At 45.5% G+C, this 18062-nt stretch overlaps 1 protein-coding gene across 1 annotated transcript; it reads right to left on the bottom strand.

The window, feature by feature from the left end:
• Nucleotides 1–138: 138 nt before the first annotated feature.
• LOC148136877 (uncharacterized) lies at nucleotides 139–8569 on the bottom strand. The gene is made up of 2 exons (XM_087982820.1): nucleotides 8413–8569; nucleotides 139–1251 (listed from the first exon to the last, which is right to left on the bottom strand). Exons 1-2 carry the CDS (start codon nucleotides 8512–8514, stop codon nucleotides 829–831), a joined length of 525 nt encoding a protein of 174 aa, XP_087838946.1. The 5' UTR covers nucleotides 8515–8569; the 3' UTR covers nucleotides 139–828.
• Nucleotides 8570–18062: the final 9493 nt, after the last annotated feature.

Below are 18062 nucleotides of genomic sequence, written 5' to 3'. Positions count from 1 at the left end.
GCAGTGTCTTTTATGACATAGTACGTGCTTCACTTGCCCCATATCGTGGGTACAGGAAGTTCTTTTAATGCACCATTCTAACAGTGGGACAATGTTAATGTTGAATCCTTTCAGTTTGTTAGTGCACTTCATACAGCGACGTGCTTTCTCATCTGGGCTACAAGCTTTCTCATCCCATGTTCCTTTTCAAACACCAATAATGGTTTGCTCACATTGCCATAAGAAAAGACAATCAGGCCTGAGTAGGCATTCTTACCTTAACATCCCACTCTACTGTCTGCAGTTCTTACTGTGAATTTCACAGAAATGCAGGGGTGACAAGTTTCAGAACATGTAACAGGTTTATTTACAAGAGTCTTTTGAAATTGGTGTCTGTTTGCTTCACTGAGTCCACATCCAAGCTCAAGTAGTCAAGACCTGTGTAAGCAAACACTGAACAATTCAACACTCGTCTGCCATTGGGCTTGTTGGTTTTCAAAGCCCTGGAGTGGGACTTGAATCTACAATACCCTTGATTCTGAGGCGATAGCATGACAGGAGGGGACAACGGATAAACTACTGAGCCCAGAAGCAACAAAGGACTGGCAATAGCAGCATTGGGGGCTCTTTCTCTTACAGGTCTACATATCTGTCTCCAGCAAGCTTTGCTCCTCAATGTCTCTATCCATGTGGAGTCCTAATGCAGTCTGGCAGAAGAATAACATGTCATGCCACATGGATGATTCAAAGCTCTAAACACAGTATACTGGGCCCTTCAAGGTGCTGATCCTTTGCTGGATCTGAGAGAGGAACTGTTTCCTGACCCTGGGGAAATGCTTCCCAAATATATCAATGTTCAGCAGGTGTTAGCCAGTCCCAAAGGGTACCCTGTAGGGGGCAGTGCCTAGGCTGACGACCCTGGGCTCTTCTTTGTCGTCGACCATCCAGATGAGCTCTTGCCTCTAAGTTCTCTGGGTTGCTCTCCAATGGCTTGTACGGAGCCCAGTCTTGAATAATGGTCTTCCCAGGCAGCACCTCATCCACCGCTTTGGGGCTAAGGAACACCCCCTTGACATCCGTGGCTCCGAGAAGGATTGGATCTTCCCATCCTGCCACACTCTCCTTCAGCTGGTTGATGGCAGCTTCCAGCCACTGAATGTTAGTTTCTGTCTCAAACAGCACAGTGAAGATTTTCTGGAAGAATGAAAGCATTGATGAAGATTCCCAGTGTGACAATACTGTGGCTTTAAAAGATTTGTTTTGTCCTGGTTTCTGTTAGAGAGCGAGAGAGAGAGATTGGGGGACAGGTGAAAGAGCAGTCTCTGGGAAGACAAACAACTTGTGAAGCCTTGAGTTTTCTTTTCTAGCAAAACTGGAACAACAGAAGCAGTCTGAATGGGTGTGGTCAACCTCCCACCCACAGAACCAGGGATTTTAGGTATGAGCTTTCAGCAGTTGCTGTTGTGGGCCTGAAGAAGTGGAAGCTGTTTTCAGTCGGGACTTTTGCAGTTGAAGCTGTTAGATACAGCTCTGGCTGCTGCAGCAGAAAGCCTGAGTTGTCCCTCTCAGCTGCTATATTGTTTCTGACAGTGTTCCATTCTCCTGGACAGGAAGGGTGTTCGCATGTGAGCAACATCAGTTTTTCTGAATCTACCTTTGCCAAGGGTGTGTTTATAGGATGCTGCTACGTTGGAATAGTTGATGATTAGTAGTTAAGTAACATATTTCTTTATCAAGTATTTCAATGAGGTTTTACCAGTTCTCCTTTCTTGTATTCATATTTTAACTTTGTTGTAAGAATAAAGTTTGTTTTTCAAACCTAGTAATTTCACCAGCTGAAACACATCTGAAAGATTTGCCTTTAAATAAAATAGCCTAGACTGTCCAATTCTATCTCCTTGCCATATTAAGGGGAGTTGGTCTGGCCCATACCATCAGGCAAGGGGAGAGGTTGAGAAGGTCGGACCTTCAAGATAACCTCAGCTGATGCAGGAATTGAATCCATACTATGAGCATCATGCTGCGTTGCAAACCAGCCTTCCAGCCAACTGAAATAACTGACCTCCATGAATGAGGGGTACCGGTGACGTGAATCTGCAGCAGTGTCTGAAATACTCATCAAAACTCAACACACATACATCCTACTCAAACTTAAATATCTGAAATCCAAAATTCATAAAGACAGTGCAATTTACTCATTGGGTTGTGGTAAGTCTGATAGAATTTCATCACGGTCATCAACAGAACTAGCTGGATAGAGTGCAGAAAGGATTTCCCAGGATGTTGCCAGGATTGCAGGGTATTGAGTTACAAGGTGAAGCTGGATAGTCTGGGACTCTTTTCCCTGGAGCAAAGGAAGCCGAGGGCTGACCTTCTAGAGGTTTATAACATTATGAAAGAGGGTGGAATTGAACCTGGGTCCCTGCTGCTGTGATGCAGCAGTGCTAACCACTGAGCCACCCCATATAAAATGCTAAAGGCAATTGATATGGTGGACATTGAACAGATGCTATCTACTATGGGACAGCCTCAAACAAGAGATCATAGATATACAGTGAGAGGAGCTAGGTTCAAAAGTGAAATGAGAAACTAGAATTTCAGAGGGTTGTGAATCTGTGGAACTCACAAGCCCAGAGTGCAGAGGAAGCAGAATCAAATCAACAATTCAAGAAATAAATAAATATGTTTCTGATGAAAAGTGGAATAAAGGGCTATGAGGACGGGCAGGAAAGTGAGTTGAGACCAGGATAAAATCAGCCATGATCATGTTAAATCGCAGAGCATCCTCAAAGGGCTGAATTGCCTACTCCTGCTACTAATTCCTACGTTCCTATACCTCTATCACAGTCTTAGGCAAGTCACTTCAGACCCTAACCACACACCGTGTGTTTCCCCATGTAACCATTGCTTCTTTCATCAATCACCATATTTCAGTGCCCAATGATTCTACATACTTTTCCTATGGGAGAGGTTTGTATCTATCAGCACTGCCTGGAATTCCCCCTACCCCCCCTTAGGATTTTTCACACTTCAATCAAATCTTCTCTCAATTTTCTCGTCTCCAAGGAGATTTCTTTTCATACTTTCATGAAACATGATCTCATTGCGCAGGCCCAAGAGGCTGAATGGCCTATTCCTGCTCATGTATTCCTATCCCATGAGGAGCTGAATGGCTTACTCAGGTTTCAATCCTGTGGGATAATTCTTGGCACAACCTCTTAGCCAACGTGACACACTCCCAATCACCCCCCTACTCCCGCCATTGCCATCGAAGGTCAAGACTGGTCACCATAGCAACATGGCAGCAGGGCAACAGCCTGGACGAACCCATGTATCGCTTATTCACGGCCACGCACGTGACGTTACCTGTGTACATATCAGTCGGAACTTGGTGAGAGTCTCAAATGTCAGGGGTCTGGCTCTGGTGTGGTGACACACTTTCACCTCTGGGAACTGAGCCCTGAGCAGATTGATGCAGTAGTGCTGGAAGACCTTAGCGATTCCTTTGCCTCTCTCTTGCGGTGCCACCCTCAACCCTTCCACCACCGCAGTGTGCCCATCATCCACAATGTTCACTGAAGCAAAGGCTACCTGCCAACAACAATTGTCACAAAGCTGGTCCCTTTTTTCTAAAAGGTGTCCCTTTTTTCAAGGATACTGTGTCCTTGGTTTTATTCAGAGGGGTCAGAAATGCTCCTCGTGCCGATTAGACTGGTTTGTTACAGAGATTAAAGGGTAATGAGAGGCCTTTTTGTTTATTTATAAACAGATGTGACTTCAGGCCAAAGTGGTCATGTTTTAGGAGTGACCTGTATAATGACAGGGGAGTGGTCAGGTCTCTAGCTGAGCAGTTCAGTCCAGAACTAGTAGGGAGTTCAACAGTGAGCTGTGTGGAAACTCTCTCTCTTTCTGCCCTTCTAACTTCAACCTGTAAGCAACTCAGATGTACAGCATGGAAACAGACCCTTCGGTCCAACCCGTCCATGCCGACCAGATATCCCAACTCAATCTAGTCTCACCTGCCAGCACCTGGCCCATGTCCCTCCAAACCCTTCCTATTCATATACCCATCCAAATGCCTCTTAAATGTTGCAATTGTACCAGCTTCCACCATTTCCTCTAGCAGTTCATTCCATACGCGCACCACTCTCTATATAAAAAAGAGCTAAGGGGCAACTTTTTCACATCTTTGCCCTTCACCCTAAACCTATGCCCTCTAGTTCTGGACTCCCCAACCCCAGGGAAAAGACTTTGCCTATTTATCCTATCCATGCCCCTCAATTTTGTAAACCTCTAGAAGGTCACCCCTCAGCCTCCGACGCTCCAGGGAAAACAGCCCCAGCCTGTTCAGCCTCTCGTTATAGCTCAAATCCTTCAACCCTGGCAACATCCTTGTAAATCTTTTCTGAACCCTTTCAAGTTTCACATCCTTCGTCACTGTCCATAACTCCACCGACCTTAGTGTCGTCTGCAAATTTACTAACCCACACTTCTACACCCTCATCCAGGTCGTTTATAAAAATGACGAACAGCAGTGGACCCAACACCGACTCTTGCGGTACACCACTGGTAACTGGACTCCAGGATGAACATTTCCCATCAACCACCACCCTCTGTCTTCTTTCAGCAAGCCAATTACTGATCCAAACTGCTACATCTCCCACAATCCCATTCCTCTGCATTTTGTACAATAGCCTACTGTGGGGAACCTTATCGAATGCCTTGCTGAAATCCATATACACCACATCAACCGGTTTACTCTCATCTACCTGTTTGGTCACTTTCTCAAATAACTCAATAAGGTTTGTGAGGCACGACCTACCCTTCACAAAACCGTGCTGACTATCCCTAATCAAATTATTCTTTTATAGATGGTTATAAATCCTCTCTCTTATAACCTCTTCCAACACTTTACCAACAACCTAAGTAAGGCTCACTGGTCTATAATTACCAGGGTTATCTTTACTCCCCTTTTTTGAACAGGGGAACCACATTTGCTATCCTCCAGTCTTCTGGCACTATTCTTGTAGACAATGACGATTTAAAGATCAATGCCAAAGGATCGGCAATCTCCTCCCTGGCTTCCCAGAGGATCCAAGGATAAATCCCATTCGGCCCAGGGGACTTATCTACTTTCACACTCTGCAGGATTTCTAATATCGCTTCCTGTGAAGCTCAATCCTACCTAGTCCAGTAGTCTGTATCTCAATATTCTCCTCGACAACATTGTCGTTTTCTAGAGTGATACTGTCGAAAAATATTCATTTAGTGCTTCCCCTATCTCCTCTGACTCCACATACAACTTCCCACTACTATCCTTGATTGGCCCTAATCTTACTCTCATCATTCTTTTATTCCTTAAATACTTATAGAAAGCTTTAGGGTTTACCCTGATCCTATGCACCAACAACTTCTCATGTCTCCTGCTGGCTCTTCTGAGCTCTCTCTTTAGGTCTTTCCTGGCTACCTTGTAATCCTCAAGCACCCTAACTGAACCTTGACATCTCATCCTAACATAAGTCTTCTTCTTCCTCTTGACCAGAGATTCCACTTCCTTCGTAAACCACGGCTCCTGCGCTCTACAGCTTCCTCCCTGCCTGACAGGTACATACTTATCTAGGACACACAGGAGCTTTTCCTTGAATAAGCTCCTTCTGTTCCATTTTAAAACTGTGTTTTAAGGGGGTTTGTTTATTGGGACTGTTGTGTATATTCAGAACAGCATAATTAAGTCAAGTTTGGATAGATTGAGTTCTGTAGGGGTTCTTTATTCTGTTCTCTGTGTTTCATTGTGTAATTTTGAGAATAAATTTCTGTCTGTTTTAAAATCTAGTAGTCAACCGAGCTAGCTTACTCCAGCTAATTCTCACTGTACAGTTATGAAACAAATTGTAAAGTTATGATCTGGGGTTTCTGCTTAAGAATATTTTGAGTGGTCTCGCCTAGTCCATAGCACAATGATGTGCATTTGTTTGGCGTCCAACATCAGTAAACTGGAAATCGCCCCTCCTGTCTAAGATACTCAGGTAAAGGGTAGGTGATGGCTTATTGGCAGGTCTGCTAATCCAGAGATACTGGTAATGTTCTTGGGGACAATGTAATGATAGATGATAGTTTGAAATTGGTAAAAGTTTGGAATTAAGATTCCAATGATGGACATGGTTTGAATGTTGGAAAACCCATCTGGTTCACTAATATTCTTTAGGGAAGGAAAACTCCCATCCTTACCTGGTCTGGCCTACACGTAACTCCACACAAAATGTGTTTGGACTCTTGACTGCCCTTTGGCAATTAGGAATGGACAATAAATGCTAGGCCAAGACAGTGATGCCTTCATCCCGTGAAGGAGAGGCAAATCCAGCAGAAGATTCGACCCCAGGCCGTGAGAGGGGGTATTCAGTGCGAGACTTCAGTCAAAGATTTTACGGAGCGGCTGAAAGGAAGAGGGCGAGAGGCAGAGAGGACCCTTCGAATTCAAGATGTTGGAATTTCAGTTTATGAAAATCTGGAATTAAGAGTCTAATGATCATGGATCCATTTTGGATTGCTCGGGAACCCCAGCTGGTTCAGTGATGTCCTTTAGGGAAGGAAATCTGCTGTCATTACCTGGTCTGGCTAACATATGACTCACAGCAATGTAGCTGACTCTTAACTGCTCTCTGAGCAATTAAGGATGGGTAATAAATGCTGGCCCAGCCAGTGATGCCCTCATGCCATGAATGTATTTTAAAAAAAATAAAGAATTCCTATAATGTGGATGCAGGCAATTTGTCCCATCGAATCCCCAAACACCCAGCTGAAAAGCAAGCCACCCAGATCCACCCCATCACCCTGCATTTACCATGGCTATTCTACTTAGCCTGCATGCCTTTAGACTATGGGAGGAAACCAGGGCACCCAGAGCAAACCCACACAGACACAGGGAGAATATGCAAACTCCACACAGACAGTTGCCTGAGGATGGAATTGAACCAGAGTCCCTGGCACTGTGAGGCAGCAGTGCTAACCACTGAGCCACCATGCTGCCACTAAAATGAGGTTGATTCCTAACTGCCCTCTGGGCAATTAGAGATGGACAATAAATGCTAGGCCTCGCTGGAGACATCCCATTAGTGAGTCAAAAAAAGGTTAGATTAACTCTCATGACGAGATGGCAGAGAAAATTTGTCAAAGGAAATTAATTAGAAGACCATCTTGCCACTCTGAAGATGCAGGCCATCATCAAACTGGGCAGAATGGCCTCCTTCTAGAGCCACTGCCATGTCTACGCTCTCCCAATGATCATCATTAACTGGATTGAATTAACATCAATTGGGAACCAATGCCCCTGGGAACTGAACCTTGAATTACCAGTCAAACCACAATACTACTCACTGAGTGAAAGGGTGGGGCCATGGAAAGCAGTACGAGTGGAGGACCATTGAGGCAGTGAGACAACTCCTTCGAAAGAGAGACCCTTGATCACATGCACACCATGAGGAGGCCAGACAGGAGAATATTGCCACCTTAACATCTGGTTTGACTCAAAGTAGACCACACTGAAGATCGGGATAGACACAGGAGATGGGGATGGAGACCAGCAGGGTGGGGTGAATGGAGGAGGAAGTTGAGGTTAGGGAAGCAGCTAACTGAGGGTGAAAAATGTGAATTCAAGGTTAGGGAAGGGGCCAATGGAGGATGAAGGGTGGGTTTGGAGGTTAGTGGAGGAGCTAATAGAGGGCAAAAATGGGGTTTGGAGGTTGGATGGAGCTAATGGAGGACAAAGGTGGGGTTTGGAATTTGGGGGGAGGGGAGCTAACAGAGGATGAAGATGGTGTGTGAAAGTTAGGGGCAGAGCTAATGGAGGGCGAAGGTGGGGCTTGGAGCTGGAGCTAATGGAGGGTGAAGGTGGGGTTTGGAGCTGGAGCTAATGGAGGGTGAAGGTGGGGTTTGGAGCTGGAGCTAATGGAGGGTGGAGGTGGGGTTTGGAGCTGGAGCTAATGGAGGGTGGAGGTGGGGTTTGGAGCTGGAGCTAATGGAGGGTGGAGGTGGGGTTTGGAGCTGGAGCTAATGGAGGGTGGAGGTGGGGTTTGGAGCTGGAGCTAATGGAGGGTGGAGGTGGGGTTTGGAGCTGGAGCTAATGGAGGGTGGAGGTGGGGTTTGGAGCTGGAGCTAATGGAGGGTGGAGGTGGGGTTTGGAGCTGGAGCTAATGGAGGGTGGAGGGTGGAGGGTGGAGGGTGGAGGTGGGGCGTCAAAGCAGGCTATGTGGGAAGGCAACTCGAAAGGGGGTGAGGGAGAGGAGTTAGACTTGGGTCAGGAGTGAGTGTCGGGGCCAGATTAGTGCCTGAGAAATTAAATAATGAGCCCCCGAGGCCGGAAAGAGCCCGCGGGGGAGGCGGCGGTATTAGTTCGGCATGGCGGGGGTTGGAAACTGGTGGAGAGGTCACACTCACTACTTTCCCTTTTGTTTTTTCCGCAGGGATGGCTCTTCGATCCGGGGCCCCTGACCCAGGCGCGGTAACGGGCGGGCAGGTGGCCGAGGCCGCCGCGGGCATCTCTCGAGATGTCCATCACATCCGGGGATTCGGCCTCCTGGGCGCGGCAACAGCCCGGCTCGTGGCTCTCCTCCTCCTCCGCTGCAGCGCGAGACTCTTTTCCCCAGCACGTGGCTCTGCTCCAGCGCGAGACCTCCATCACGTGACCTTCTCCAGTGCATCACCCCCTTCGGCACGTGACCCTTCTCCTCCCCCCCCTCAGCACGTGCCTGAAGCTGCTCCAGTGCGGCCCCCCCGCTGCGGCACGTGGCCCGTCTCCGGCACGTGACCCCGCGCGGCAGAGCTCTGACGCCTGGCCCTCGCCCCCTTCGCGGGCGCTCGGTGAGACTGGGCCTGGCCTCCCTTGAGTGGTACTTGCGCGCGCGCGCACAGGGTTTCCGTTCAGACGTCGGCCTTGGGTTAGGCCACACTGGGGGGTGGGAGGGAAAAAAAGAGTATCGCGTTCAGCTCAGGTTGCTGCATTACAGGAAGGATGTGGAGGCTTTTCAGAGGCTGCAGAAGGGGTTTACCAGGTGGCTGCACAAATGACAGGGTGTACAAAGTTAAAAATCACCCAACACCAGGTTATAGTCCAACAGGTTTATCTGGAAGACTAGCTTTCTGAGTGCTGCTGCTGCTTCAGGCAGCTGTGGAGAATAAGATTGTAAGACACAGAATTTATAGCACAAGTTTACAGTGTAATGTAATTGAAAACTTAACTCAAAAATAGATGACAGGGTGTGCACTTTAAGGAGAAGCTCAAAAGAAACTCCGTGGCGGAGGCTGAGAGGAGAAGTCTGTAAAATTGAGATTGGTTTGATGGTCCAGATAGCTGAAATGTGTAATACGAGGGGCATGCATTTAAGATGTCCAAAGGAGGGTCAGGTTTGCAGAGTGTGGGAGGAGCTGAAAATGTGTTGCTGGAAAAGCGCAGCAGGTCAGGCAGCATCCAAGGAGCAGGAGAATCGACGTTTCGGGCAAGCACCCTTCTTCAGGAATGAGGAGAGTGTGCCAAGCAGGCTAAGATAAAAGGTAGGGAGGAGGGACTTGGGGGAGGGGCATTGGGAATGCGATAGGTGGAAGGAGGTTAAGGTGAGGGTGATAGGCTGGAATGGGGGTGGGGGCAGAGAGGTCAGGAAGAACATTGCAGGTTAGGAAGGTGGTGCTGAGTTCGAGGGTTGGGACTGAGACAAGGTGGGGGGAGGGGAAATGAGGAAACTGGAGAAATGAGTTCATCCCTTGTAGTTGGAGGGTTCCTAGGCGGAAGATGAGGCGCTGTTCCTCCAGCCATTGTGTTGCTATGGTCTGGCGATGGAGGAGTCCAAGGACCTGCATGTCCTTGTTGGAGTGGGAGGGGAAGTTGAAGTGTTGAGCCACGGGGTGGTTGGGTTGGTTGGTGCAGTCCTCACTTTCTCCTAGAGTGTGGGAGGAGTCTGGATCATGCAGCCAGGCGTGGTGATGGAGGCAGACATGATCGGGGTGTTTAAGGAACTTTTAGATCAGCACATGAACATGCAAGGAATGGGGGGATATGGACCAAGGGCAGGCAGAAGAAATTAGTTTAATTTGGCGTCATGTTCAGCACAACATAGTGGGTCGAAGAGCAGTTCCTGTGCTGTACTGTTCTATGAGGAAGGGTCACAGGACCCGAAACGTTAGCTCAGATTTCTCTTGCCAGATGCTGCCAGACCTGCTGAGCTTTTCCAGCAACTTCTGTTTATGTCTATATTCTGAGAGTTCAATAAGTTGAGGACTTGAGCTCTCCCACGTCCCAAACCCCACACAGTAGGCCTTGTTTTCACACAGTTTGCTACTACGCAATTGATTTTTAGCCACAGTCGCCATTAATAGCTAATCACCTTTTTAGCCAGTCCTTTGTCCAACCATTCTTAGAGTCCCGCAGTATGGAAACAGACCCTTTGGTCTATCCAGTCCCTGCTGACAATAGTGCCAAACTAAACTAGTCATGTTTGTCTGATTTTGGCCCATATCCCTCTAAGCATTTTCTATTCATGTACCATCGAAATGTCATGAGTCAGAGATGTACAGCAGAAAAACAGACCCTTCGGTCCAACTTATCCATGCTGACCAGACATTGATCTAGTCCAGTTTGCCAGCATTTGGCCCTTACCCCTCCAAATCCTTCCTATTCATGTACCCATCCAGATGCCTCAAATGTTGTAATTGTACCAGCCTCCACCACTTTGTTTCGCAGCTCATTCCATCCACGCACCACCCTCTGCATGAGAAATGCAGATCCATTTTAAATCTTTCCCCTCTCACCTCAAACCTCTGCCCTGTAGATTTGACCTCCCCAACCCTGGGAAAAAGACTTTGCTATGCACTCTATCCATGCCCTTTATAATTTTATAAACCTCTAAAAGCCAGGGAACTATAGACCGGGTGAGCCTGACATCGGTGGTGGGCAAGCTGTTAGAGGGAATCCTGAGGGAAAGGATTTACATGTACTTAGAAAGGCAAGGCCTGATTGGGGAAAGTCAACATGACTGTGTCTGGGAAATTGTCTCACTAACTTGATTGAGTTTTCTGAAGAACTAATGAAGAGGATTGATGAGGGCAGAGCAGTGGATGTGATCTGTGTGGACAAAATAACGCTTTTGACAAGATTACTCATGGTCGACTGGTTAACAATGTTGAATCACATGTAATACAGGGAGAACAAGCCATTAGGATAAAAAGCTGGTCCAAAGGTAGAACACAGTATGTGGTGACGGAGGATTGCTTTTCAGAATGGAGGACTGACCAGTGTGCCTCAAGGATCAGTGCTGAGTCCACTGTGTTTCATCATTTATATAAATGATTTGCATGTGAACATAGGAAGTATGGTTATTAAGTTTGCAGATGACACCAAAATCCGTGGTGTAGTGGACAGCGAAGAAGGTTACCTTCGACAACTGTGGGTTTTCGATCAGATAGGCTAATGGGCTGAGAAGTGGCAGATGGAGTTTCAGAGCAGGACTTACACTTAACGTTAAGGTCCCGGGGAGTGTTGCTGAGCAAAGAGACCTTGGAGTGCAGGTTCATAATTCCTCGAACGTGGAGCCTCAGGTAGGCTGGATAATGAAGAAGGCATTTAGTATGCTGGCCTTAATTGGTCTGTACATTGAGTATAAGAGTTGGGTGGTCATGTTGTGGTTGTAGAGGATAGTGGTTTGGCTACTTTTGTAATAATATGGGCTATTCTGATCCTCCTGCTGCAGGAAGGATGCTGTGAAACTTGGAAAGGTACAGAAAAGATTTACAAGGAAATAGCCAGAGTTGGAGGTTTTGAGCTATAGGGAGGGGCTGAATAAACCAGGGCTGTTTTCCCGGAAGTGTAGGAGACTGAGGGGTGACCTTATAAGGTTTATAAAATCATGAGGGGCATGGTTAGATAAATAGACAAGGTGTCTTCCCTGGCGAAAGGGAAGTGCAAACCTAGATGGTATAGGTTGAAAGTGAGAGGGGAGCACTTTAAAAGGGATCTAAGGGGCACCTTTTTCACGCCGAGGGTGGCGCATGCATGGAGTAAGCTGCCAGAGGAAGTGGTGGAAGCTGGTATGAATACAACATTTTAAAGGCATTCAGATGGATATATGTATACAAAGGGTTTTAGATGGATGTGGGCCAAATCCTGGCAAATGGGACGAGATCTATAAAGGATATCTGGTCTGCATGATCTGAGAGGCTCATGGGAAACACCCACCCCCCAACATCATTTTTTTTTAAAAAGGGATGAGGTTTTCATCTGTGTAAATGCCATTACTCAACCCGAACACATTTTATTGTGTATCAGCACTGGATTAGTTGTGTGTATGGGTTGTGCAGTCGCCAGTGGGTCACTATTTCCAGAGGCAATCCGCATTTGATTTTCTCATTAATATGAGCGGTAATTAATTGACAGGCCTTTGTTACTTGGTAACGTTTGCTCAAACCTCTAATGAGAAGTTAAAGTGAGTTATTGATATCCTGGCATTCCCAAACTCTAATTAATAAGCTCCTCTTGAGATCCCAGAGGATCTTTAATGACAAGCTGAAGAAAGACTGTTGACCTGGCCAAGGCTAAGGGACCACAGGGATACCTTTTAGCAATTAGGCCACTGGTAACACTCACTGGATAAAACTTTGGCTCCTGTTCCTTAGCAGAGGACTGAAAGGAGAAGATTAATGTTTAAATGTCATGTTCCTTTCAACACCTGTTATGACTTCAGGACATCCCCAAATGCTTTGGTGTCAGCAAAGCAGTTTCTGAAGGGGCTATCATTATATTATCGATACAGTAACAGGCATATATTGTTGGAATTGTACAGGGCTTTGGTGAGACCTCACCTGGAATACTGTGTGTAGTTGTGGCCTCTTTATCTGAGGAAGATATCTCTGTCTATAGAGAGAGTGAAATGAAAGGTATACCAGATGATTCCTGGGATGGCAGGACAGGTGAATGAAGAGAGAGATTGAGATCGGTTAGGATTATATTTGCTGGAGTTTCGAAGAATGAAGAGGGAATCTCATAGAAACCCATAATATTCTAACAGGAGGAGACAGGGGTAAACGGATGAAGGATGTTCCCGATGACCAGAGAGTCCAGAACCAGGGAGTCACAGTCGAAAGGAGACCGGGTAGGACTGAGATGAGGAGGAATGTCTTCACCCAGAGAGTGGGGAGCCTGTGGAATTCTCTGCCACACAAAGTGATTGAGACCAAAACATTGAATGGTTTCAAGAAGCAAGATGGAGGACGGGAAAAACTTCTGGCTGTAACAGCTGTTCCTTTTTTTTTAAAGAGGTATTTTAGGTGTTGGAGGTGATTTCCTCGAATTCCTGGAGCAGCAATTGCTGTTTTATATGCTATTGCATTGTTTTGGATAAAAGAGACCTAAGGGGCAAATTTTTCACGCAGAGGGTGGTACATGTATGGAATGAGCTGCCAGAGGAAGTGGTGGAGGCTGGTACAATTGCAACATTTAAAAGGCATCTGGATGGGTATTTGATTAGGAAGGGTTTGGTGGGATATGGGCCAGGTGCTGGCAGGTGAGACTAGATTGGGTTGGGATGTCTGGTTGGCATGGACGAGTTGGACCAAAGTGTCTGTTTCCATGCTGTACATCTCTATGACTCCATGACTCTTAAGTAGATATATAGTGTATACTCCAGTAAAAGTCGATCTCATGTAAAAGTCAACCCTATTTTTGGCCAAAAAGTCTGGAATTTTCCACATATCCTTTGTAAAAGTCAACCCTAGTTCTTCATGGATAACAGATCAACATTTGTGAGTCAAGGTATTATCCTGTACATAAGTGTTATGATCAGGAAATTAATGTTTTTGTGCTATTGTGTATGTTTTTATGTATAATTCATACCAATTTGACAAAAGTTCAAGCTGCATCAAGTCAGAATCAGGTGACAACCTCCGTTTGTCTGCAGTTCAGCTGAGCTCAGGTTCCCCGTAGCATTCATGGAATACAGTCCTATACCTAGTTGAGGTTAATGGTTAGGCTGAAGACTGATATCGAACCAACTTCAGAAAATACTAAAACACAAGTGTGCCAACAGAGATAAACCTCTCAAGCGGCCACAGTTGGAGAAAAAAGTTAGAGTGGATCCTTGAAAATCATTAAAATGGAAAATGTTAGTTGTGAAGCCATCTGAATCCAAGCATGAAACGAATGAAAGAAGGATGGAATTTCAGATTTTAAGGCAAGGTCTGGATGGTTCACAAGGTTCCCACGGAAGTGATGGAAGGAAAACGTCTGTATGCGTTTTCTGGGAAAACCGACTGGCACGTGAGGGTGAAACGAGTCGAGGGTTAGGAAGGTAGAATTAGATGGGATGAATTAGTTGGGCCGTATGGCCTGTTTCTATGCTGTTCTGAAGAGTGCAGGTCTACTCTCCTCTGAACTGAAGTGAACAGAATGGGATAGTATCCAGACAGGAACAGCGTGCTGTGAATTCCTTCGATGAAGGCAGGCTTCAATAGTACTGCTCAGCAGAGACCACAACACATCAGAAGGCATAACTTAACACTTCGGCAGAGAACTAAGCTCGCAGAAAAGCTGCCTGCTGAGCTAGAAGGTAAGATATTACAGTTTTGCCAGTTTGTAATCAGAAATCGGCAGAAGGAAGGCTTTTGCTCAGGATACGGTATTTTGGACAGTAGCGTGAATTTCATTCCCTCAGAAGTAGTATCCATGTAGTGGTCAACCCCATAAATGTAACCTTACATAAAAATCAAATTTTTCAGATTTTACTTTGAGAATATACAGTAGTTCGTAGGGCTAAAGGGATGAAAGGGCATGGAGGAGAAAGCAGGAACGTGGAACTGAATTGGATGATCAGCCATGAGAAGAAATGGAACGGGAAAGAATTGATGGTGATGTGTTAATAACAAAATTAAATGCTCGTTAGTACAGAACTTGTCATAAAAAGGAGACAAGAAGCTTTTTATCTTGTACTCATCAGAGCTGCAACACAAGAAACAGACTTGAAGAAGGTTCCACATTTGATGTGAATCTGTGATTGTGTATCATTTATTAAACAATCCAGACTCTGCTAAGGTTTACAACAGAAACAAATGTCAAATCAGCTAGGTTTGTAGAGTGATGCATTTGCGCGTGCAGGAAGCTAAATATAAGCATACGGTGCACCTTTTCTGAAAGCCCTCTGCTGCATGCCCTTGGCAGCACCATGACAAATCAGAATCTGCTTACCAACTGTGAGTGAAGATTGACAGTTAACTGCTCTTGTTGCATCTCCCATGTCAACAATCATCGAACCAATCAGCACCACCTTGCTGTCTAAAATGCCTCAACATCAATTGCTTGACGAAAGGGCTTTAAATTGGAACGGGGTATGATCCAGATGGAGAGGAGCAATTCGAGGACTGAAAGATCTCCTAATGCACCTTTTTGTTTTCTAATCAACCTGTTCAGAAATGCTATTATGCACCTCCTTGATTAGGTGGGTCTTGAACTCAGGTCTCCTGGCTCAGAGGTAAGGACACTGCCAATTCCCCGGCTGTTTTTGATTGTTTTAAACAAAATCTTCAAAGATGCTGGGGGACTAGAACAGAAGAGTTAGTTCGTGTTGGGTAGAATGGGAAGTGAGGATTGGGCCACTAATTCTAAGGCGGGGGGAGAGGGATAGAGGGGGATGTGTGAAATTTGCACACCACCTCTTCTTCCCTCCTGCCCCCCATCGAGTGAGAAATAAACTAAAATGTGCCCCCACCCGTTTGAAAAGGTTAGAAAGCCCCAGTTTGGAATTGACTGAATGCAGAGATGTGTCCTACAGTAAGGAAGAGAAGATCCAAAGGCCATCTTTGTAACATTGTCACCAAGAATCCCGATGGGGAAATCAGGAGAAACTTCATCATCTCATACAGTGATGGGAATGAGAACAGTGTGGTGTGAATTCTCTTGATGAAGACTGGCCTCAGTGGGACTCCTCAGCAAAGGCCATAACATCTGCCCCTATCTGGTTTACCTTTGTAAGGTGGCAACATCACGCACATTATTTTCAGGCAAAAACCATGAGATTTATTTACAAGTTAATTACATGGAAATGGCAGCGTGAAAAAGACCCACAAGATGATGCCAATGTTTATACACTGAAAACAAAAATCTGAAATGTATTTGGCTAACTTTCCAAATGAAAGGGATGGTCTGTTGGACAGAGAGGGGTTGGTGCTAGTGATCTATGTCAAAAGCAACTGTAACTGAATAGAACAATGACTTTGTGGATAGCTCTGCCCCAAATATTGCAGACCTTCTATCACCCATGGATAGAGCCTATTCAAAGACACAATGGGGCTTTAAGTGCATAGACATTTGTAAAGGTGTTGCACTCTACACTTGCAGATCCTGTACGAGTTATTAGTATTTTGTGAGTGAATCACATTGACTTGTTTTAGCAGGATCAGGCGGGGGTCTGTCACCGGAAAGCATATCCCTGGGACCAGCTGATATATATTGACAGCTGCATTGATGTATGGGTCTTGAAAAGAGTGCATTGAGCATCACAAATCTAGTCTCAGTCAGGACAGCAATGATTGAGTAATTTCTTCCCTGCCCATCACGTCTTGAAGAGATTTGGAAATCACGCGCTTTATGTAACATCATTCAGCTAGCCTCCACTCACTGCAGTGGCTGAAGAAATTATACTGGCTCACCCAGGAGACTGCGTGCTTTGCCATTGTTCACAGATTGGGAGACCCCTGAAATAAAACCGGGAATCACCAATTTATTGACTGACATACGATTAGGAGGAAGCAGAGTTCATTCAGTGTTTCCATCCCTTGAATGAAGTTGTGCCAATAATCATGCCATCTAAACACATATGAAACTCTGAAGCTAGATTATTAATGTATATCACATGATATAGAACATTGTGCAATGTATTTATGATACAGAAATTCTCCTATTTTCAATCTAATCTGTGCTACATGAAGTTTGGTACCTTCGGTTTGTTTTGGGACAGGAGTATTTGTACTTTCATGTCAATAAACAATTGCACAGTTGAGATGACCAGAAGACAGAGGAGCAGAAGTGGGCCATTCAGCCCATCGAATCCACTCTGATATGATGATCATGGCTGATCTACTAATCCTCAGCTCCACTTTCCTGTCTTTCCCCTTAACTCCCCTTCCTGATTTAAAAAAAAATCTGTCTCTCTTAGCCTTGTATATCCTTATTGATCCAGCCTCATCTCATTTTCCCTTCATTGTTCAGACCTTTTGAGTACAGGAGTTGGGACGTCGTGTGTTGAGGTTCTACAGGATGATGAGGCTTCTTCTAGAGTACTATGCACTAAATTCTGGTCATCCTGTTATAGAAAAGTTATTATTATGCTAGACAGAGTTCAGAAGAGATTTACCGTGATGTTGCAGAATCATTGGGGACGTTAAAGTGACTGCTGGATATGCACATGGATAGCAGTGAGTTGAGGGAAGCGTAAGTTAAGTTACTATATTTTACATTAGGATTAAATCTCGGCACAACATCGTGGGCCAAAGGGCCTGTTGTGTGCTGTACTTTTCTATGTTCCATGTTGCCAGGAATGGAGAATTTGAGTTTTATGGATAGGCTGGGACTTCTTTCACTGGAGCACAGGAGGTTGAGGGGTGATCTTACAGATATTTATAAAATTACGTGGGGCATAGATAAGGTGAATGACAGGTGTCTTTTCCCTCGGGTGGGGATTTTCAAGACTAGGTCACATTTTTAGGGTGAAAGAAAGATTTTTTTTTAAATATGGGGCAATTGTTTAAACAATGGTTCGTGTGGTGAGGAATTGGTGAATGGCGGTGCAGTTACAATATTTAAAAGACATTTGGATATATACATGAATAGGAAGGGTTGGAGGGATATGGGACAAGTGCAGGCAATGGGACTACTTTAGTTTGGGATTATGTTCGGCATGGACAGTTTGGACCGAAGCTTCTGTTTCTGTGTTGTATGACTCTATAACTCTGTTCTCTACCTGAACTGTAAAATCATAATTAGGAAGATCTGAACAGGCTGGAGGGTCTTTTCATTTTGAAGAGAGGCTAAGAGGTGACCATTTGAGGTCTTA

The sequence above is a fragment of the Chiloscyllium plagiosum genome, unplaced genomic scaffold (assembly GCF_037043375.1).
Source record: "Chiloscyllium plagiosum isolate Xiang-an unplaced genomic scaffold, Cpla_swu_hap1 HiC_scaffold_44, whole genome shotgun sequence".
Classification (NCBI taxonomy): domain Eukaryota; kingdom Metazoa; phylum Chordata; class Chondrichthyes; order Orectolobiformes; family Hemiscylliidae; genus Chiloscyllium; species Chiloscyllium plagiosum.
Note: the sequence above shows the minus strand (reverse complement) of the source record. Positions and strands in the feature narration are given on the sequence as shown.